This window comes from Lutjanus erythropterus, chromosome 5 (genome assembly GCF_056507025.1).
Source record: "Lutjanus erythropterus isolate fLutEry1 chromosome 5, fLutEry1.hap2, whole genome shotgun sequence".
NCBI lineage: Eukaryota > Metazoa > Chordata > Actinopteri > Lutjaniformes > Lutjanidae > Lutjanus > Lutjanus erythropterus.
Window position 1 is genome coordinate 29,270,818 of NC_139321.1, and position 24,049 is coordinate 29,294,866.

Here is a 24,049-nt window from a genome sequence, read left to right on the forward strand (position 1 = left end):
AGCCATTTGAACTTTGTTCAGTGCAATCAACACCGTTGGATCCATACAGTGGTTATAATGGACCTTTTCCCATGTCTTTGATTTCTGATTTAGACAGAATGATGGTTAAATTCTTACTTTAACAGTTATTACATGTGGTTGCCTGTGCCGCCCTGAAGTAAGATAGTATGACTTAATCAGTGCAATGTCTTTGGCCTTTTGAGTACCTAATAACTGACATATGTGTTGAATTTTCAATCAGGCCAAAGAACCATCTTATAATAAATGACAGAAGAAAAAAAAACTAAAAAGCCACTTTTAGAAGATTGAAGCCGAGCTTGAAATCCCTCTTGATTATCATTTCCTTTTCTTGGAGAAACTCATTAAACAGTGAGACTCATAAAAGCAGCGGGGGAGATGACAGTCCTGCATTCTCAGTTGTTTTAGAGGCCTCTGAGCGCAATAAGCATCTGAAAATTGGGGGCTGTTAAAGTGATTCTTTTTTTTTTCTTTTACTGCCTAAGTGTTGTTCTTCAACAATGCAAGTAACAAGCAAGAATCCCAAGGAACGTGGAGTTAACAGAAGCCTTTTTGCACCATTTTCTGAGGGCAGCTCTGCAGGGAAGGCATTTACACCTGCTTGCCTCATCTTTCACGATACACTAGTCCCCCGAAGTGTGCTCTACTTATAAATATCCACGTCTAAGATGTGGCAAAGATGGAGGTGCCACAAAGAAGCAAAGCAAAAACCAACAAGTGTATATGTGTGTGTGCGCTACAAAAAAACGGTGGCAATATCCCAGACAAATGAAGTCAGTTTTCACCAGTGACTTGTTTGTCAAATCAGCAGAAAGGATTTATGGTCTGCGGTTACTCTGAGAGGTTACAATGAGAGTACAAGACCTCAGGAATTAATCTTGCAAAGCCACTGTGTGTCCACCTGAACCTGCTTTAAACTGCACCAACACCAGTTAACCAACATGATTTGAGATGGAGGATGACACGCGACTCAAACAGGTCAGATTCAAAGCGGGAATAAGGCGGGAATCTTTTTGACAAAATGTTTAATGTTCAAGCGCACTTATTGTTACACATATCCTCAGATGGCATGTGTTTGAAAGACGATACTGCATGAATCATGAAACAGAGGAAAAGAGAAAAACAAATGAACAACTATCTCATTTTAGTAAGATCCCATCTAGCACCTTTTTTTTTGCAATACCATCTACATCAAAGCTCTTCTCATTGACTTTCAACTTCAGTGACGAGGGGGGGCGGGTAGATATCAAACATTAAACAGCATTTTTCATTCATGAGCAAATCATGTTCTGTTTCAACAATAGAGGGAAAAGAGCTGATTCAGTGAAGTCGCTGCAGGGGTAATTGATAGGGATCCAGCAAAGGTAACTCCCAGGGGAAATGCTGGATCATGAATTCCTACCCTGCCAGCGGGAACGTGGACTATCTATAGAGCTTTTTTTTTTTTTTTTTTAAAACCCCAGTGGGTGAGAAAGTGAATTTAATAAAGAATTTAAAAGGACATTTAAAGCTGAATTAAAACCATGTGTCTGTGGAACACCATATTTCACTAGCTGAAAAAACATTTTATAGTAGCAGCACTCTGCAAACATATACTGCAGATTTACTAACACTAAATGTTAAAGGAGAAATCTGTAATATATTTATTGTAATGAATCATATAAATGAGCATGATATGTCATCAGAGATCAAGTTGAAATACTCCCTTTGCAGACACCAATGCTGCAGCCACGGTGTGCTCTTTTGGAATTTCTATTCTGAGCCTGAGTAACTGTTATTGTCATTTCACATTATTTTGAGTTCAAATTTATGCTGAATGTTCGCCGAATGACTGTCTGTTTATGAGTTGAAAGAAATCACCACTAATCTAATAGAAGGAGTAGATGTTTACAACGGTTAAACTGAGCAATATGATAATGGAGTGAGACACGCAGCCACCAAACTCAAAGTCCAGAGTGTGTTTTCACCGAGCTGCAAGTTTTGTTTTCAGGATAACAAGCTTAGCTTTACATGAGCAGACAAATGACAGTAACTGTACAACTTGTAGGAGTGTAGGACTCTTCCTTGCTTGTTATTGACAATTTTGCAATGTTGAACACGTCTTGTGCTCCTGCAACCTGCCTGAGCTTCCTCATGTCTGAGAAGGAGGGAGCAGAGGAAACAATTGAATAGGATTTCAGCATATTTATTGTACAATCTAAGGCTCCAACTGCAAATTTGGACCGCAGTACTCATTTTTGCAAGCACAGTTGCTAAATATCGCTCCTTTAAATGTATCTCTCTCAATAACAATGAATAAAACAAAAGAACACAAATCAAAATTAAATTACTTCAACAGGTATTGCAAGGTGTCAAATAGCTCTGATTGCCAATTACTTCAGAAATGTCACAAAGCACGTGGCAAAAATGTAGTGCCTGGCAGATATCCTCTGGTGAAAGACAAAAGCCTATCACTGCCACTTCATTAATCCTTGCAACAACTGCTCTTTCCTGCCTGCATTTGCCCTCCATCTATATTATGCCGGCAAATCACCTTGCAGCAGCTGAGGCAAAACTGCTATTTATTTCACAGAACAAAAAAGAGATGAGTCTAGTTTGTTGACCCGGAGGCTGTGAGAGAGATGTAGCAAGAAAAGCTGCTGGCGGGCTAACTGATGTCCAAACAGACGGTGGGTGTACAGTAAAAGTTGGGAGGACTCTGTATAGTTATGTCCACACACCCTGACAGAGCTCAGATTTGACTGTTCTGCACTTGACAGGCCTCTGACTTCTCCCCTCCCACTGCTGCTGGAATAAGAGGGATGTACACACATACACACACTGTCAAAGAACTGGAAAAACACTCAAATTGTCATGGGAGGAATACATCAAGTGCCTTCACACTCCTTTTTCTATAAAAAAAAGCAAACTTGCACTGTACTGCTTGTGTTATTCATCAGCAAGTTAGGTAGCCTGCTTGTGTATCTGAGAAACAAACTGGCCAGGACAAGAAAACTCCCAGAGCTTCCTTCACAAAAGCCTCCACTCTGCCCTGATGGAGGATTGGCCTACTGGACTGGAAAAGGCAAGAAGCAAACCAAGCATAACTGCTCTCACTTCACACACATATGTACAAGTTCAAGTTTGTGCGCACAGAAAAACACTCATCTGAAACTACTCAATGCGTACAAACAACAAATACAATGAGCAGCCACAAAGACACCAACACAAACACTGCAGCAAGGCTTGGTATCCTTAATTGGCACAGAGATTTGACTAGAGAGCATACATAGATGGTGTTCAAATGCAGTGGGGAAAAAAAAGTGCTCGGATTTAAGATAATTAACATTTTAGTGAGAAAAAAAATGGTTTCTTTAAGTGTCACAAGATGAAAGTGGCTTGGCATCTTATTGCCGGAGAGGCTAAATGAAGCATGTGTGTGTAGATTAATTAAAGAGGGGGTGAAGAGAGATGACGCCTCCTTACCTTTGCTCTGCGACGAGAAGCAGAGGGAGAGCTGAGCAAATAGGTCAGGATTCTCAAACTTCTCTTCTTTGACTTTGATCCAGAAGCAATTCTCTGCCATTTCCTGAGGCACTATCTGCAATGACACAAGGATTCCATTATCACCACAATCAGAGACCGCCATTCCAGCAACCTGCCACTCAAAAAGTTCTTCTCACTGGAGATGGGGGTTTGTGTGTGTGTGTGTGTGTGTGACTGTTGTGTTCTCTGCATGGACACACACGTGCCCTTGTGTGTGCATCCTCACCATTCAAGCAGCGAACAAAAAATACACGTGATGACAAATCACATAAATATGAGCGTGATGATGTGTTGACAGACACTGACTAAAGCAGACGCACCAAAGCTCTCGTTGACCTCTCCAGAGATGAATGAAATATGTGAATTCAGTTCACTCAGCAACTGTGTTTATACACCCCTCCTACCTAGACTCGCCTGAAACAGCAAAGCCTCTAAGAAGCAACTGAGCACCTACACACACCGAGGTGATAGCAGGCCACGGGGACGCTTTCTCACCCCTCCTCCTTCATTCGCTCCACAGTGCTCAGTAGACAAGAGAGAGAGTAGGAGTGTTCAGAGAGATTCAGGCATAAACAAACCTAAGTGCTATGGTGAGAGCTCTTGGTGTGACACCGTTGTGGCTTTTTATCGAGGGCCTGGACTAGCTTTTGGCCTATTGCACTGCTGCCGTTAACCTCCTCAAAACCACAGTAATTACATACAGAAAGAGGTTTAAGTGCAACACTTATGCAATACAGACAGAGAGTTCCAGCTGATGCTGGGCAATCATTTCCAAGGCCATATAGAAATGTTGATAACAGTGTTGCAGAGTCCTATAATAGCAACAATAGGTGCTTTAATGGGAGGCTTATGAAACTTTCAACATGAGCTGATGTTGGCGTTGAGTGTTGATAACAAAGTGCCGCTGTACTCTTTATTTGCTCTCATACAATCCACTCAAAGTCCTAGAAAGCAGTCTATGTCATGACTGTATAATAGTCTAATTCATAGAAAGTGGTGAAACAGCAAATTGTGAACAAAACATCAATGATGCAATGATTCATGTGTAACTATCAAAACTACTACTGGATCTACAACGACAACACTACAATTATAACAAAGTGACCACTATTATTCTTGAGTTATGTGACTCCATAACTCAAGAATTCATATAATTACGACAAACTTAACACTAATGTTTCATTGGATACTAGCAGTGCTGCAGAGGGACTACTTACTACATCCAAATATTCTTTTCTGGTTGCTTGATGGAGATTTTCTCTTTACTCAGTGCACTCTTATTTTCATCACAATGCATCTCTATCATTCTCATGTACTATGAGCCCATCATATCTAAACTGGCTATCAAAGGTAGATATAGACTGCTGACGTGAAATACAACACTAGAGAATTTTAAGTTAGGCTGTGTGCTGTTAATTTAGATATGCTTGTTATCTGAATTACAAAATTATGTGCTACAAAATATTTCTGATTCTGGGTCTCTTCTGAATTTGCTTTACTTCCATTTAGGGCTGCAACTAAAGATTACTTTCATTGTTCATTAATCTTCTGATTATTTTCATGTATAATGGATTAATTGTGTAGCCTACAGAATGTCAAAACTGTGAAAAGTACTCATCACTCATCATTGTTACAGTTCTTTTTTTTTTTTTTAATATAATCCTACCTTCTTCTACGTATGAACTATCCCACATATAAAATGTGTTAAGAAAAAAACAATGTTTAAAGGTAATCTCCACATTTAAAATATGTAATAAACATTGTAATATTGTAAAATGAGCTAAAGACAAGTCAGGGAAACCTGTTAGTTGCAGCTTGATCCAGACATACATATTTCTATCTGTGCATCAGCTCTACCCCAGCTGCATGTACTGTCCATACGTTTATTCATTCAGATATGAATCCATCATCTGTGGTTAGACCAGTCATTATCTCTGATTTTCCATCACGATAAACCAATTTACATATTGTAATTTCAATTAAACCTATTACTTTCTCACACCTCTGTTTCACAGGCCTTGAAAATGGCCCTTCACAACATACATGTTCTCTGAGTAATAAGACATTTATGGTCACTAATTTCATAGATGATAACACATCGGAGGTCCTTTTCATCGCTGAGGCATGGTTGGATACAACTAGTTCATTTAGCCTTGTGCTTCACCACCTAATTATTTTTCTTTCATACCGTATTGCAGCTATGTTTTCAAATCTGCTTAATTGTTACTAAGTTCCTTTTAATGATGCACAAAGCTTTGAATACCTTGCGTTAAGAAATGAGGTGATCTCCCAGTTATATTTCTGAAATTGTTCTGACCTCCCAGGCATAACAGTGAATTTGTGAATGAGTTTACACTCAGATCTGCTCTAATTACAATCAGGTAAGTGGTGACTCCAATATCCAAACTGACAGTTTTTCCTTGCATACGGTCCATTTTATCAACCTATTTTACTCTTTTGACCTGATTCAACATGTTACGGAGCTCACACATCACTGTTTCCTTGATCTTTTAATCTCCCTGGTGATGACTGTTGTGTTGACTGTGAAGAAACATTAGCCACAAAATGCACTGATTCAAGTAAAATTGCGTGAATGACAATGACAAAGACTAAAGCATTCCGCTAAAACATCCATCAATCATTCTTCTTCTACGCCACCAGCTTCATCATCATCCTCTGACTAACTGTGATGATCTTGTTGCTACTTTTAACTACAATCTGCTGGAAAGTGTAGACATTGCTGCACCACTGAGAATAAAAACAATTATTGGTCAATTTACGCGACACGAAGAAATGATGGCGATTAAAGCTGAACGGTTATAAAGCTGAGAGGAGATGAAGAACTATACTCAAAGTTGACAGCTATACTACAGTGAAACTATCCACAAAATCCTACCTCTCATATGTTATTAATAGCATAAGTAGTGATGCAAAATTCTTTGTTAAGAAACTGATTAATCCTCCTAAGTTGAATTCTGCTATGATACAATTTCAGGTAAAAAAGAAACAATCCTAAAAACAGTCCAATATGCACTCTGACTTTGATGCTAGTCCACCTCTGCATGCAGTCACATTTAAACATTTCTCCACAGTGAGCTTCAGTGAGCTCGCTGATGTTATGAGCCAAATTAGATCCTCCACATCTCCCCTTGATCTACTCCCTGCAACCTTTTTCAAATTTGTTTTCAGTCATTTAGCAGATGTTTACTCACCACAGTAAACAGCTTTCTCCAGTCTGGCATTTTTCCCCATTCATTAAAGGCAGCTGTTATTAGGTCCCTTTTAAAAAAAGAACAATATTGACCCCACAGAACTAAGTAGTTACCTCAAACCTTATCACTGTCAGTAAAAAAAAACAAGTAAGAAAGTTGTATCTCATCAGTTGCACAGCTATCTTGTAACTACTAACACATAAACACATACCAGCCCAGTTTCAGTCTCATCTTAGTAACACATTCCCTCGTCTTTACATGCTTCCACTAGGTTCAGTCACATGCTCAGCTGTGACAGCTACACAGATGACATAGAACTCTACTTTTCACCATCTCATGATAGCACCAGCACTTTAGATTCACTGCTCAGCTGCCTGAAGGATATAAATCTCTAGATGTTACAAAATAACTTGCAGGTAAACAAAGAAAAAAACTCTGATTCTAGTGCTGGGTGCAGAGGCTCAAAGGCTGCGGGTAGCATTCATATTTGGAGTGTCGATCTGTTGCCACGTCAAGAACTTTGGAGTTATTTCTGATAAAACGCATCAGCAGCATTGCCAAAACCAGGTGACTGAGCTTTCAGTGTTTACGAACCTAAAGTATGAAAGCATGTCTTACCGGCTGGATTGAGGTTTTAAAGAGCACTGTCATGTTTTGCAAATAATAAAAACAATATTTAATTTAGCTTTCACTGAATTTTGTGCTTGAATTTTGTGTCTGGATAAATTATTCATTACTGTTCAATCACACTGTAAAGCGCCTGAATTTAGTTTTGTATGTCATTGTACTATACGAGTTAACCTTGAAAATAAAAGTTGAACTTGAAATAAACTTGAGCTTTAAGTGATTTTCCAAGTCTAAACAAAAATATCTGCCTTCTGTCTGTTCTCAAACGTGTCAAAAGTACAAGCTGATAATTGTGTCTTTTTTTATGCACAGCCAAACACGAGTCTCACAAAAAATCATTAGACATCCACGGCACCTTAAGAACCCCCGACATAACAGTGAATTTAATTAAGAATAGCAGTTTGCTGAAACAAAACAGATGCTGAACAACTTAAAACTTAGGGTTAGTGCACATTTATACAACAAAACAACCCTAGTCAAGGACGTTTTTTAGAAACTGCAACTTTTTTCAACTCCAACTTTATTTGAACAATGTAATATCAAGAATTCTGTCACAAAACAATCTAATCTGCCTATTAGTCACAGTCCATCTTTCTCTTAAAGGAAAATTCACCAATTTTCATGTGGATGTCCAGTCAAATGTTGATAGCAAATTTAATCAGTTTAAGGCATAGCTCCTTTAGTGTGTGCGTTCGTTCTCCTGCTCACAGAGCTGCACCAGGGTGCAATGCACACAACCTGCTGATGCCCACGCCCATGTTGCAGTGTATCATCACTCTAACATGGATCTGTTACTTTGCTGGTGAAAAGATAGCTTTAAGTGACATAAATACTCATCTAGCACACCCCCTGGCTAACCAGAGGTGGAAACCTGAAATCCAAGCTGAAATAGCCTGTAGCTCCTCCCTAACACCAACATCACTGTGACGTCACAGCATGCAGGAAGAACAACAGATTTATATACTATATATACTGGGTACTTTCTGGGTCGATATTGCACACACTGAGAATATAATATAATTATAATAGAATAATATAAGTTACACAAGATAATTTTTCACAGAAATGAGGATGTTTCCAGTCAGCTGTTCTTTTCAGGTAAAATTTTAATTTCCTTCAGAGTTTGTGAGTTAACATTCAGCCTGGTGTATGACTTGTGAGGTTTCTTGCGGGGTCTGACCAGAATAAAGATGTCATTTCTTTGTTTGAGTACAAGCATTTGTTCCAACTTGAGCTCATGTTGAGCTTAAATATGAGCTTGTCTCATGGTGCACTGTACGACAGAAGTTATTTCTTTCATCCCATTGCATCCATGCTGCCTTTTGTTCTACCATTCCCATATGTTTACAGATACCCTTAATTAGCAACCTAACATTATATGAATTAAGAATTTTTTTTCATTCAAAAAGAACAAGTGTGTGTGTGTGTGTGTGTGTGTGTGTGTGTGTGTGTGTTGTTTATTTTTTTTTTCACTAATAATTTTCTGTGGGAATAACTGACACACAACTATGGAAAAACATGCAGCGAAAAAATAACTCAGCCTGATTTAAAATGCATTTAGCACTTAAACAAAGCTGACATTTCCCAGTGTGTGCCTGAGCTGATCTACTCCCATATGAATGCCTTGTACTACTGCCTCCGAGAATACACTGCCACCATATCCCTTACATGACTGAAGGACTTGAAAATGAAAAATTGAAAATGTGGAAAATGTCTATCTTTTCCCACATAAACGTTGTCCATACTGTGACTGTGAATGTGTCATTTTAGGTATAGTATGCAATAGGGATGTTAATGATTAATTCAAAAAACAACTCAAATTTGTAAAGCACTTTGGGCTGCATTCTATGTATAAAAGGGGCTATATAAATAAAATTGATTATTATTATCATTATTATTATCATTATTATTATTATTATTATTATTATTATTATTATTATTATTATTATTATCAAAATTAGTAGTAGTAATAGTAGTAGTAGTAATAATAGTAATATTATTGTTATTGTTACTAATTAATCACCATTAAGAATATAACCAATTAAAATGTATTATTAATAATTAATCAAAAGTCTAGAAATGGCAGTAATTGTGCCTTATTTGACATTGTTTTGTCTTGAAAATTAAAAAAAGAGAGAAAACTATGTGCATTTTGTATCGTATAAACTATTAATGATTCATCATTAATCTATTGTGAGCCTTTAATTTGCAACCTTAGTATGCAAGCGTGTACAGCATACAGTCTGTTAGATGTTTTACTTTATACAGATGATGCAAGAAGTCAGGAACTTTAAGCTGCCCTTCATATGAAACTTCACTGTCTAGTAATAATAATAATCACATATAACCTGTTCCTGTACACTTCACAGACGTTTACTCACTGACTGCATGCACACAAATAATATATGCTAAACTACATAGATACCGCGCAAGAAAACGACTGATATTTTTTTTAAATATCAAGGCATAAACAGCCTCACCTAGGATTAAGAAAAAAAGACTAATTGTTGTTTTTCTCACTGTTTGCACACAGGTTGGATATTTCTTACTGCTCTATGACACTATTAATAACATCCTTACTGCTCTTTGCTGAATCAATCTATTGTGAAAAACAAAATATTCCACGTTTATTCAGAAAACAAAAATGACGAAAATGTGAAGAGATTACAATGGCTCTCGTCACATTGAAAAATCCCATTCAAAATTCCTTTTTTCAGTACATTGCTTGATTTCACTAAAACCATAAAATATAATGTGCAACACTAACACGACGTCAAAAGAAGTCGTCTGATGTTTTGGTTGCTGTCAGTAATTGAGGACTAAAACGCAAGGTCATACAAGCATCGGGAAAGAACCATTAAATTAATGCTAAGAACTCCTGAGGCGATGGATAAATTAGCTATGGTAAAATAGAGCCCACACGCAAGAAAATGTCCTATTGAAACTGTATTCAAATGTGATGGAGTATTACACAACCTGGTCTTCATTCAATTATGCTAAGGACGTGCAAATCCAAGGACATTTGAGCAATGAAAATTGTTTACTGTTGCATCCTTTGAAACGGGTGCTGAGTGTGGAATAGTGTGGCCTGTAGCTGCACGGTTGTTTCACCAGATAAAGAATGCGTTTGAATAGAGCTCCTTTTGATTTGGATCTTTAACTTCTAAGCATCCTCTTATTGTGTAGCGTTACTTCCAAAATCCTCCGAAGCCAGAGCTAAATGTTTACATGACTGTAAAGAGAATGCATAATATTTCATGTAAACAGCACAATAATAGTGCCCTTTCAGTCCCAGATCACCAACATAATCAGTGAAGATGGAATATATGTTACAGTGAGTCAAAGCTCAGGCAGAGATGGGTAGTATTTCAATTAACTTTAAAATAAGTACTTAATTACTTTTAAATATTTTATAATCTGTATTTTGCTGGGCAGAAAAAATAGATATATTTTGTAACAAAATACTTTAAGAATGTTTTTGTTATTTGTATTTGAAACACTTAAAATATGTTACTTAATATGCTATTTTAGTCCAAAATAAGACAGATTTATTACAAGGTGTGAACCATGGAAAAAAACTAAATGTAAAATGCAAGTGAATGAAGTGACATGTCCTGTCAGATCCAGGAACACACTCACTGAGAACTACTGTATTTCATTTGTGTTCCTGTGAAAAGAAGGGGCTTTGGTGTTCAGTGAAAATGTCCCCACAGATAAAGGTCTGTAATAAAAGTATGATCTTAAATTGCATGCTTAGGCAAGCTTTCTGAGTGACACTAAAATACAACAAAAGAAAAAAAAAAAAACAATTAACAAACGCATGTCCTCTAGAACTGCCAAATACCCAGCCTCCCACCTCTGAGATATGTGGATTTGTTTAATGTGTGAAATTAGCAGAGCTCATCTTAGCCAATTTGACATAATGGTCAAACTGTGTAATTATATCTCACATGATGCACACTGGCTCATAAATACTTTTTTTCTTAATTGTTTATTTTGTGAATGAAGCGCCTGTAGAGCAGTAAATATTTTTTTTTAGCGTCATAACCCAAATGGCTTGTTTCACTATGAGAATTTGACCCATTCCTTCCAGCGACATTTGGAAAGTCTAGAAGAGCTGCACAATTTAATCATTTTATTTTATTTTTTTTATTTTAAACCAGAAGTCAGAAGGCTGGGCCAGCAGAAGTCTCCCGTTGCAGCCCATTAAGTATTACTGATGATAGATGCATTCATCCTGGTAATTTCTTTACAGCGGGAAGTGAGCTATGTGTCACTGAGCAACAATCGTAGAATTAAACGAAGCACTGTCTACAGCGCTGCATGCACTTCTCCTTGTACTACCATGATGTTAAGGTAAGACCCATATTCAGGCCAACATAGAAGCAAAAAAGTTGAAAACCAACTGACTTCAATAGATTTTTGAGTTTTGAGCCCAACTCAAGCTCTTAAGTTCTGAAAAACTTTTACCAACTAATTATGTTTTGTCAGGATAATTTACTTTTCTTCTTCGGATAAACTTTGAATCTTTGAGATTGAGGAACCCCAAAAAATTGTATTTTAAAAATATTTTAGTAAACACATTGAAGTGAAAATGAACACGAGTTACTAATGTATTATTTTCTATTAGGGCTGCACAACTAATTGCAATATTACCAATTTGCAATATGGCCAAGTGCAATATCCAAATCACAGTTTTTTGAAAAAGGAAAATGTGTAAGAAAACAGCATTATATTGACGCACTGTAGCGTAGATGCCCTTGCTTAAAAATCTCACTTTCCAGGTGAAAGAAAACATGTTTGTTTGGTAGAGATCCCAAAAGTATATCATCATCAATTTTAATAGTTTATTTTTTCAGTAAAAATGAAAACTGTGAAGCAAAAATGATCATTCCCACTGATCGTATCACATATCGCAATTTAACTCAAAATAATCGCAGTGTGACTTTTTTGCCATATCGTGCAGCAATTTTTTTTCATAACAAGCATTTCAATTTCAAACACCCAATAAAGACAAATCAGCTTCACAGCTCACTGCGAACAATTTTTGAAATACATTTTTTGGGGGTTTCTAAAACTCAACGATGTAAGTTTATCTAAAGAAGAAAAGTAAAATATCTCAACAAAATATTATGGGTCTGCTTTTTTTTCAGTTTATTTCCAAACTTAAGTGTTTGAGTTTGATTAAAAACTGAGTTTTCTCAGTGAATTATTTACAGTATACTAAATGCCAAAAATATATTAGTTTGTACAGAATGCATTGTTGTAATTTTCAAATGACAAATTACTTGGGTTTCAATTAAATATGTTTTTCATAGCAGTATTGTGTATTTTAATTTGATACATTTGATGAGCATGTATGAAAAACTTTCTGATGTATTTGTTTGTGTGTGAGCGAAGGTAAACGTACCTTGGTCCAGTTGACCCTTTTCATCACAATTTCTGGCTTGTAGATCTTCTTGGGCTCCAGTCCATAAGGCAGCTTGACAACAGGCAACGCAGGAGGTGGCGGAGGCCCACCCGGGCCCCCGAAGAAAGGCGGAGGTGGTGGGGGTCCACAACCAGGGGGTGGTGGGGGAGGTGGAGGTCCTCCACCCGGGGGCGGAGGTGGTGGAGGCGGTGGCGGAATGCCAGCATGGCCAGGGGGGGGAGGAGGAGGAGGAGGAGGGGGAGGACAGCCACCAGGTGGGGGTGGCGGAGGAGGTGGTGGAGGCGGCGGTGGGGCTGCTGCGCCCCCTGGTAGGGGCGGCGGAGGTGGTGCTCCAGGTGCAGCTGGACCCGCTGCAATCTGCAAATGCAGGGTAGAAATGTTAATGATGGCCTTAACCAAGCCTCGATCTGATGTCAGGAAAGGCAAAAGCCATGAGGCAGATTTTTGTTTTGTGCCAGTGAGGAAGCATTTTCGCACTGTGGAAAACAATGTTTTACTGCCTGCATGAATGCAGTATCCTAGTGACTCGCCATGAGCTTTGACTGTAGGCAGAGAGCAGGGTGTGTGCGTGTGTCAATAACAGTCAACCAGCTCGCTGCATTGTTTTATGTCAAGGATTACCAGGTTCTGTTTGAGTGATGCTTCTACAAGTTCAGACTGCATGAGGAGGTCACGTCTTCTGCCGTTTTCATGACTTTATGATCCAAACGGATCATAAGTTTGCCAGCATTTTTGTTATTTTTTGCTATGAGTTCTTTAAGTAAGTTTTCATTTTTTTTTCTTTCAACACAGATCTGTAAAACAACTTCTGGCAGCAGAATCTTTGAGATATTTAACCAAACATGGGTGACATATTGTCTCATTTAAAGGTGCAGTAAGGGATCTGAAGAGAGAAAGCTGATTGTTGAATCTCCTAAGTAGTTGATTAAAATAAACAGCTGGCACAGAGCTCTTATTCATTTAGGGGATAGCCAACAGTGTTACTGAATGAGTTGTGTGTCAGTTTTACGCATGGTTGGTATTAGAGGTGCGCAGAGATGTCATTATTTGTATCTGTATTTGTTCAAACAACAAAATTATCTGTATCTGTATCCGGATGGAAATCTAGAAGTACTCATAGTTTCTACCAGAAGTCACATTAAAACAGGCAAATATATCTTCTAACCTAATATTCATAGGTAATGCAATTGTGGTGCCTTCAAAGCATCAAGCTGATTTAACATTGGCATATCATTAATTCAGGAAAATACTTCCACATCTTCTTCTATGTGGAAAAAAGTAAAAATATCCCCAAATAAAAACATGCAAATTCGGATAGATAGAAACATCTATTTCCATTAAATTATTTGTTTGTTTCCAAAATAACACATTCGTATTCAGGTACATCTCTAGATGGATTAAGAAGTACGTATGGTGAAAAAAGGGACGACAAGTTAAGGTTCATTTTCTAGTTTAGTCCTTACAGTAGGTAGCTCACTACATCCACATCTAAGAATATGTGTGTGCCAACATGCCTTGCATGATACTTGAAACAGCCTCTCCCTGAAGCACTTCATGCTACAGGGAGAAAGGCTGGTCTGTTCTGCCGGCTCTCTGTATACACACTTATCTCGTGCACATGGATTAACCAAAACGTGGGAATAAATAGTATCTTGTACCCATGAATTAATCATAAAATGGGCCACCCCGGGGCTTTGTAGATACAGTATGTATTGGGAAAAATATGTTGAACTTAAACTCAGTAACTACTACACTTTAATTATTTGACACTGACTCATGCAATTCAACAGGGGGATGTGCTGTAAATTGTCTGCATTCTTGGGTTTCGTCTTTCTCCGTGTATACTGTACATATTTACAAGGGATCTCCTTTTCACTGGAGAGAGCGACAATTTGTATTTTAGACCAACTGAGACAAAAATAAAGTACACTTGCATAAAACAGTTACCTCTTGATTTTTAAAAAATGCAGTGTGAGGATACTTTCTGGTAATGGGATTTGACATCATTGTAATTGAAACTTGGATTGATGTCTTTTTTTTTCATTTTAACTTTGTTGTCATATCTCATAGTTGGCATCACAGAATGTGCAATTTAGTCAAACAGTTTGCAAAAACTGTCCTGAAATCGTGAATTCGTAACTATCAATCATTTCACATCACAACAAGATCTGTGGCATTTTACAATTTCCCACTAGAATTACAATTCATATTTAGACCACTGATGTTAAACACAACCACTCAATCTGATTTTAGAAGGAGAAGCCAGTTAAAAAGAAGTAGGAAGAGATTTTTATTTGGAAAATTTTATTTTTTCACATCATATTTTGTGGTTATTAGGATGGAAACACAACTGCTTTTGTCCACAGGGGCCTCCAACATTGACAAAATATTAAAGTTTCTCGTAGCGGCTTTAATAATAAAAAGGTTGATTTGTAAAAAACAGATGAGAAGTGGCACAAAGATTGGCTCATTGTGTTCAGGAGTATGAACCCCTGTGGATATGGCTATAAATACTAATGTCAGAGAAAAACCTGTGATCGACTACTGTTTTAATTTACGAAAGATAAGAATGTTGCTTTCCCATCAATTCTTCATCACAAGTCCTCACAATGGCAGGCTATTACACAGTAGACAGGGATGTAATTAGACCTGAGACTGATAAGACCAAGTCTTCTAGTCCTTTGACACATGTGCACTATCACACATACCACATACACAGGTAGTTTGTGATAGTCAGTGATAATGCCAAATGAAAAGGAGAACAAAGTTATGCAAATATAACAATTACAGACACCCGCGCTTCAGCAGGGTTTGATCTTTGAAGCTGATTAGATGCCGCCTCTTACCAAAAAGCATTTCCACTTGCACTTCTCATTTCCAAAACCAATTCTCCACTATGTGCTTTTCCCCCAGTCACTTGATTGTGTGCGTAAATGTGATTGGCTTCATATTTAAAGACATTACGTTGTGTTTCATTACATAATGGCATTGGCGGATTGTTTATTAGGGCCAAAATTAAAAAGGTGTTCTGCAAGGAGCTTCTTACACAGATCGCCCAGAGCCGTTCAGTGAAAATCCACATCCAGTGATTACTTGTCTGTCAATCTCGAGCCCTCTGTGGCCCGTTTTCTCTTTTAAGATTAATATGAGAGAATGGAAGCAAATTAGCTGCTAAATTAGAGCGCAGTTGTTTCCATATTGAAGGTCCCTCCGAGTCTTTCTCAATCTCTCTGCCTCTCTCTCTCTGATCTACCCAATAATAACATGCCCAGTGTTTCACAGAACCCCTGGGATCCAATTCCACTGCCACTAGCTTTGTCTTCCTCTGATACCAAAACAAAGATCTAGAAAAGAAGACATCCATAAGTTGTAGATTGTGCATTTTGACTTAAATGATTATTACTACTGTATTTGCACTGAATTCATAGGGGAAATCAAAATCAGACTTTATGTTTTGCGATGTAATTAAGTAGACTATACATGTTTTGTGTAAGTGGCTGTGTATGTATATGAAACATATGTATACAGATAGAGAAAAACAACAGATTTTTAATTTAATTATGATTTTTAAAATCCCGCAAAGTTCTCCTTGCCAATTATTCTCCTATGTTATGTGCTGATTTCTAATATATATATATTATCCATCAGGTCAACTCTAGAAATCAAAAATTAACTTCTCAGTTATTTCTTTTTTTTTTTCTAATAGCCGTTATCAGCAGGTACAGACCAAAAAGTCTCTGCCAATTAGATAAACCTGCAACCAACCACTGAGTAACACATTCAAGTTGCAGCGGTACTTCACCATTTTTGAGTTGGACAAAAAATGGCAGCCCAGTCACAAGTTTTGGAGGCATTCCACTATTTAGTAGTAAGATCTGGTTGCATTTTGCAGTATGGAAGCTAGCACACTTTTCTGGCTATTTTGACCCACAATTTTCAGCCCAACAGAAGATCACATCGACTGAGGCATCAAGAGAGCACAGACAGATGACAGCTTATTAGCTGCATTCCAAATAGTGTACTTTTTTTCTTTTTTACTTCAAATTTCATGCTACAGATTAAAGACAAAATGTTATGACAAAATTGTATGCATGCTGCATTCAACAGTGAGTAATTTGTCTATATTGACTTTTTGGAAACTCAATTTTGAAGCAGTTTGTAAATCATGCACTGTTGAGATTATATTTTATCGTTATTATTTCTTTTATCTGTAATTCTTATGTTGTTTATTTGTGCCAGGGCTGAGGATAATATATTCATTTTCTTTGTTAAAATGTCAATATTTACATTTATTGTGTTAAATTCAATAAAAAAAAAAGAACAGTAATATTTGATGAGCACTGCCTAGTTTGACAGTTTTATCGTGAGCCTGGAGCACTGAGCTCAAAGCATGTGACGTGACTTTTCAAATCTGAACCGGTGACGCTCCTTTGTCAGTCATAGTATCAAACATGCTTCATAATACATAAATGATTTTGATTGGCCTGAAGAGATCCAGTCTGTTTGAAAAGGAGAGTGGTAAGACTAATACAGCATGTTTTTATATAGTGTTTCTCACCAACTTGTGACGGTGTCTTTGATGCTTTTTGGCTGGTGTTTGTTTAGCAGAGCCCATCTGCAGCTCTGTCTTAAGTAAAAGGCAGGGCTAATATGAAATCTAACCCATCCAATTTGGATTCATAGTCTTCTGGACTCAATGGGGAGGTCAGCATGGCAGGTAATTAACTCTGAATGCTATGTGATTAGATCTATGCCCCAATCTCATCTCTGATAGAGGAATTCAATCACAAAGTGTTTACTTATGAAAATTACATTAAACAAGCAGGAAATGTGTGTTAAAAAAGACTACAGAGTTTACCATAGCTTTCAACTGTTATATTATTTGGCCTGATGGAATTCAAGTCTTAAATATGTAGGATTCTGTTTTTGTCGATCAGTGATTCCGTGAGACAAAACATTCAATCATGTATGGTATTAAATTCTACAAAGTACATACAGCATTTCAATTTGAGATATTTTTCTTGCAAACGAAGATCAGAGACATTACATGTCAGAGGTGCAACAATTAGTCGATTAGTTGTCAACTCTTTTGATAATCAGTTGATCCTTTTCAGGCATTTTTTAAGAAGAAAATATCCAGATGCTCTGCTTTCTTTACTACCATATGACAGTAATCTGAATGTCTCTGGGTTGTGCACAAAATGAGACATTTGAGGACGATATTTTGGGCTTTGGGAAACAGTGATCAACATTTTTCACCATTTTGTGACATTTTATGGACAACTAATCGATTAATTGAAAAAAATGAACAGACAAGTTCAGTTAGTTGCAGCCCCAACATCAGTTCAAATTAAACAAACACTGAATTTATAGGTAATTAAAAACACTGCTTTAAAACTGTATTCATATGAGGGCACACATGCAGAGGGCATAAAAGAGAAGCAAAAGATCACTTCCTTAATTACTTTGAGAATTTTCCCCAACAAGAGATTTGAAGCACCGTAATCCAGTTCATTTCATACATAACTTGGATTTGCAGGTAATTAAATGTGAGATTAATTCAAGGGCTGCACATGCAATGAGGACACCCACCTTGGCTTCAGATTCCCTGATGAGTCTCTGAGCCTCTTTGAGCTTGTCTGTTTCAATAGTTAACTGTGCAGATACAACACACACACACACACACACACACACACACACACACATACAACACAGACACACACCATGGAAATACACAACAGACACAGAGGGCAACAGAGAGGCACAAATGGGTGTGGGTTAGATAGACAGAGAGGAACACTAGTACACAAGAACAGGTACAGTACTCACACCAAACACAAAAGAGCTGAAAAAGAGGCGAGCAGGGGGAAAGAGGACGTCCCTTACACAGTTAATGACAATGGAAGCACAACGTTATATTCCCATTTTGTCTGAATGAGCTATTTGATGTGCAAAAGGCAGAGTGTACTGTACTTTTACACCTAAAACAAGATGTAATCTATCTTCAAAAGAACATCAGTGTTGAGCACTGACTGCAGCATGAAAGGAACAAGGCACAGCATCACTGACAGTTGGTACACCTTCAAAACCCTTCTTCCATTTCCTTTTTTTTTTCTATTTTGGCATTGCAAAATACATTTCAACTTAACACTCTTAGATGTGTGTGATGGGCATTGATTTCACTGTGCAGTCTTTGTTTTAGAAATGTACCCATTTTGCTTTGATATTTCACTCTGTGCGACCTTGCCAAAAGAAAAAGGATGGGAGCGTATTCCAGCAACGGAAATGTAATATTTTTATGGAGTCATTCCTACAGAACACATCTTACTATGGACTGTGGAGAGCTAAATATTTAATGTGTATAATGGAAAAGTAGATGGAAACTTTTAGCGGGGCGGCTTTAAAAGAACTTTCATTTTTGCAAGAATCTGAGAAAATGGTAGCAAAGTGCAATATTTAAAGTAAAGAGAGGTTTTATTTTATCTTTCATCCTTAGAGATTAAAAGTTTGAAGCTTTGAGATATTTTAGTTTGAAGAACAAGCTCGAGTGATTTTTAACAGGTACTCTATGATATCCTTTGCTTTGTAAGAAGTCCAGCTCTTTTGACCACCATTTTCTGTTGAACTATTAAAGGGATAGTTTGGATTATTTGAAGTGGAGTTACTTATCAATCGTTAGTGGATCACCTGCAGTAATTGTCAGTTGACACACCTCAGAGAAGAGCATCAGCACAGAAGTGACGTGCACTGCTGTGGACAGGGAGACCAGCAAAAAATATTCTAGCCACTTAAAAAATAATAATAATATTTTGTCCATATTTTACATTAATGGATTTAAAACGTGAATTTGTTTTGAAGCCATTCATAAGAATTATAGCATCCCTTAAGTTTTATGGATATATTTTCAGTTAAATTCAGATCATCCCTCCTATAAAACCAGACAGTCTAATCATCATCACATTTCACTGTTAAAACACGTCCCAGCCAATTTTCTGTAAAATATATGGGACCCATATTGCGAGTGATGTTAAGCATCTCCCACATCAGGCTCTATCAGTGTTTAAAAACATCTGAAAAACACTGTTTTTTAGATAATACCTGAACTTGCATTAGTTGAGGTTTGTGTTTTTTGAGTTAGTTTATTTTGGTGTGATTATTTGGGTGGATATATTTTTCTTATATGTGTGGGAGTTTTTTTTTTTTTTAGAACACAAGGGTTGGTCATCTACTGCTGCCTCAGTTGTTAGTTTGTTCGAGTTGTTGTGTTCAGTGAATCTGAACCAACCTTTTAAAACATACATTTTACTGCTCACCATGTTTACAGCAGGCTATTACTTAGCTTCCTACACCAGTGCTCCTGCTGCTTCTCCAAACTAGGGGCGTGTCGACCACCATGAATTGTAGCTAATGGATATGATGCTTCTTACAACCCCACTTGAAATAATTCAAACTATCGCTTTAACGTAAGGAAGCAACAACATAAAAGACATTTGACTGAGTGAATTTAACATGGCTTAACAATTGAATTGGATCAAAATCACAACAGCAAAACACACACTATAACAGTGACTACATTGTGAGTCTTGCTGTCATTATCAGTTGAGTCAAATTCAGCCGGGGCGGAGGGCAGCCTGGCAGAAAAAGAGAGAGAAAGAGGTCCACTACACCTCCAGCTCCTCTTGGGGCCAAGCTGGGTCAGCTACAAGACCGCCAGGTTGTTAAAACCTATTAATGGGATGGTGCAGAGTGCTCCAATGTACCACTGCAGTGCTACATTATTCATCACATCCAGAGCCAATTCAATGAATAGCTTCCTTTTTTTTTTTTTACCTTGAATGGTTGCAAGCAAAGGTTTAGGGAAGGGTGGATGTTTTCCACTTGTTGTGATTTCTGTGTCCTTTGTTGATGTTTACAGGCAGAACCTCCATTCAACTCAATTGGGGGATAATCAAACAGACACATCAAACAGGCTGCTTGTTACAATGCCAAAGATCCCGGAGAAAGACTCTCATTAAATGTGTTGGTTCACAAACAAGGTGAAGAGAAGCAACTCAGGCGTGCATGTGTTTTAATATCTGACAGGAACTCTGTTTGGCAGATGAAAGGTTAGGGTTAGCTTCACTCCACTTCATTCATATTCAGCAAAACGGTGGCGATAGCACAGCGGCTTTGATGGACAAACTGAACGTCCTCACAACGATTTAAAGGTTCCGTGCTCTCACAGTTAATGGCTTTCTACAGCACGGTGTCAAACGTGGATTAGGTTGCAAAACACACTCTTTGAGCCCGGTCTTCCTCGAGAAATGGAATCAAAACTGTCTGAGAGGATGACTCTGTTGTTTCGTTCATTGCTTGAGGTACAAATTGAAGGGTCTATGCGAACACCTGCCTCAAATAAAAAGCAGGAGATAAGTCCGAATTGTTATTACAGAACTTGCATATTTTAAGATTTTTCTTTAAAAAATAAATAATAACTTAAGCCCTGACAGCCAGGAATTCAACTCTAATTAAAAGAAACTAATATGTGAGGCCAAAATTAAAACACTTTTCTTCCACCTGAACAGATTAAAGCAAAGTTTATATATGCTCAGTAGTACCTGTAGCCCTATTGTGCACATACTTAATATACTGTATTTATGTTATGTTTAGATGCATAGGGGGATATATACTAAAGTCCTTATGGCCACATTCAGGTTTGTGCCAAACAAATTACATGTTTCCCTGCTGAGGTTAATGTCTGCTGATGTGCAGCTCTCCAGCAGTAACTGGTCTTTGAAGGAGCATTCAGACAAACAGAGGAAGAGAGGGCTCGACTCTCTAGGGCTTCTCTGCTCTACACTACCTGTTAATGCACCACAGTCTTCAAAAGACAGAGGCCTGCTAGGGGAGGGTGAGGGGGGTGGGGGTGTGTTATAGGGAAGAAAACAGTTGGAAACACAACATAAAAAGCTCCAACAAGGGAAAGAGGGCAGGCAAAGGTAACACAGCCTGATGCATTCATTTTTGACAGAGGGTGGAAGAAGGAGAGAGCAGGAGAGGAGAAGGGTGAGCAGGTGGAGAGGAGCTTCAGATTCTGATGGTCTCATTAAAATGGGCGGGCAGTATTCAGGAGAGGAGTGAGGGATGATCCAGTTTGGGTACAAATGCAGGTAACAAGTGGTGACGCAGCAGTCAGAAGAAGTGAAGGAGTGAGACCCACAGAAATACATGTTTTAAAGGGGGAGTCTGGATTATCTGAAGTGGGATTACACAGTATGTGGTACTTATATATACACCCAAACCAAATGTCCACCCTGAAAAACTCATATGCATTGCGGTGTGCTCCTGGTAAGGCGGCGAGTGCTTTGAGCTGTCACACTGTCAAATCAAGTGCACAAGGGCTCTCTCGCAGACTTTTTGAGCCCTTTTTGCACACCTGCCATAAGTCCGAATTTCTACAAACTGCCTGAGGGAATTACCTGCAATTCATGGAGCTCTGAAGTTAAACACTGGGTTACCAAGGGAACCCCAGAAGTATTCAAAAAAAAAAAAGATGAGTAGATCTTGAAAACAGACGTGTTTTTTTTTTTATTTAACAACACTGATGGAACATTTTTGCATGAAACCTCTGACTGAATATATTTAGCAGCAAAACGTGTTACTTCCCGAAAAAAAGAAAGGCCCACTATGCTATATACATGCTATATTTAGAATGTTTTCACCACTTTATCTTGCCATAAGACAGTCTTTTCCCATGGGGAACCCCTGTTATATAAGCCAAATATCGCTCTCACTTGCTCAACAAGAGTCTTGCAAAAACAGCAGGGTTCCTACCCCTTTTCCAAAATCAAATGATTATTTCACTATTTCACTTTAATGTGTCACCTTCTACAGAGGGTGACAAATTAAGGGAAAACACAAAAGTGTTTCATTTATCAAGATGAGTCATCTGTCTTTAAGTAGACTCAGCATCCCATATAATCTGGATGAACCATCATAAACAATCACTCAAACAATTACTAGACAAATAACTCCAATTTCAATAAGATCCTCTTCGAGTCTTTTAACATTTTTGGTTGTCAAGCCAACTCTTAGCAGCAACAGTAGCCTCCTGGCATGTTTTCATCTGTTAACCTCCCACTCACTGTTCCATCAGAGGCCACACATCAAAAAAGACTGACCTATCACACTTATGTGGCAACATGTGCAGTGGCAAGTGAAGCTTGTGTGGAGTCACTTTCATTTTGAGTGAAAGCCAAAAGGAAATTATTCAGTCAGACAGCCATTTAGTTAGTAAGCAATGTTATCGAGTTCCAATTTTCAGCGTTTTCAAGCACTTTATCAAAAATCCTGTGTCCACAGTAGTATATTACTTAGCTTCCAGGCTGGTGCCTTTGTTTCTCCAAAGAGCGTGCTGGCCGGCAACTACTCTAGGTAATACTCTAATTACTGATAAGTACCTTAAACCCACATCAAATAATACAAACTCTTGCTTTAAGGAGAAAAATACTGTGCAACTTTAACCAAGAATACAGCCAAAGCTTTTGTTGTGGACCTAAGAATGAAAACTCCCAGTGATGCTAGGATCACATATACAGGTGCAGTTTATCAGACGGGAAGTGCCTCTGTTCTGTAAGCAACCAGAGATGAATGTTTGAAAGAAAAAGCAATCTTTGATATAAACGTAGCCATACCATCTTTCAATGCTGGTTTATATTAAATTCCCTAAGCAGGAAGGCAAACTGCCCTTTTGTCCCAAGGCAGTACTAAAGTGTTTGAAATTGGGTTAAGGGGGAAATAGCAGTCATATTCTGTGCTCAGAATGGACGGTTTTGCCAGGGAAGAAACGATGTAGAGGCCAGGAGAAGAAATGCAATCCATCTCTGTGATGATAGAATTACATAGGAAAAGCTTCAATAGAGCAATACTCCCATAAAAAGAGTTACAACTTAAAGAGGAGATTGACCCTTTATTAAATCAAATGTTCTTGCATGGACGATAACTCCCACTTACAGCAGCAGCACATCTGTAAGTGGAGTGGAAAGATATCCTTCTGACCAAATCAGCCCTTTTTCTACTGGGCGCCATAACTCCTCGTTGCTAACATTTTTATTCTGTATGAGATTGTATGACACATTTTTCACTTTAAAAACTGATTAAAAGGACTTTTGGACATGGTTTTCACTATCTTCTTTTCATACTTTTTTGGAAGACATACAATATAAAAGATCTCTTGGGGGATGTAACAATATTTTGC

General features: G+C 37.9%; 1 protein-coding gene across 1 annotated transcript in view; it reads right to left on the reverse strand.

Annotated features, from left to right (window-relative positions):
* diaph2 (diaphanous-related formin 2) overlaps positions 1-24,049 on the reverse strand; it is a 520,520-nt gene that overhangs the window by 305,150 nt on the left and 191,321 nt on the right. Inside the window, exons 18-20 of the mRNA XM_084719553.1 lie at positions 18,406-18,468; positions 12,793-13,170; positions 3,484-3,598 (exon numbers count right to left, since the gene is read on the reverse strand). Of these exons, the coding sequence (XP_084575679.1) occupies positions 3,484-3,598; positions 12,793-13,170; positions 18,406-18,468 (556 nt within the window). The remainder of the gene's footprint in view (positions 1-3,483; positions 3,599-12,792; positions 13,171-18,405; positions 18,469-24,049) is intronic.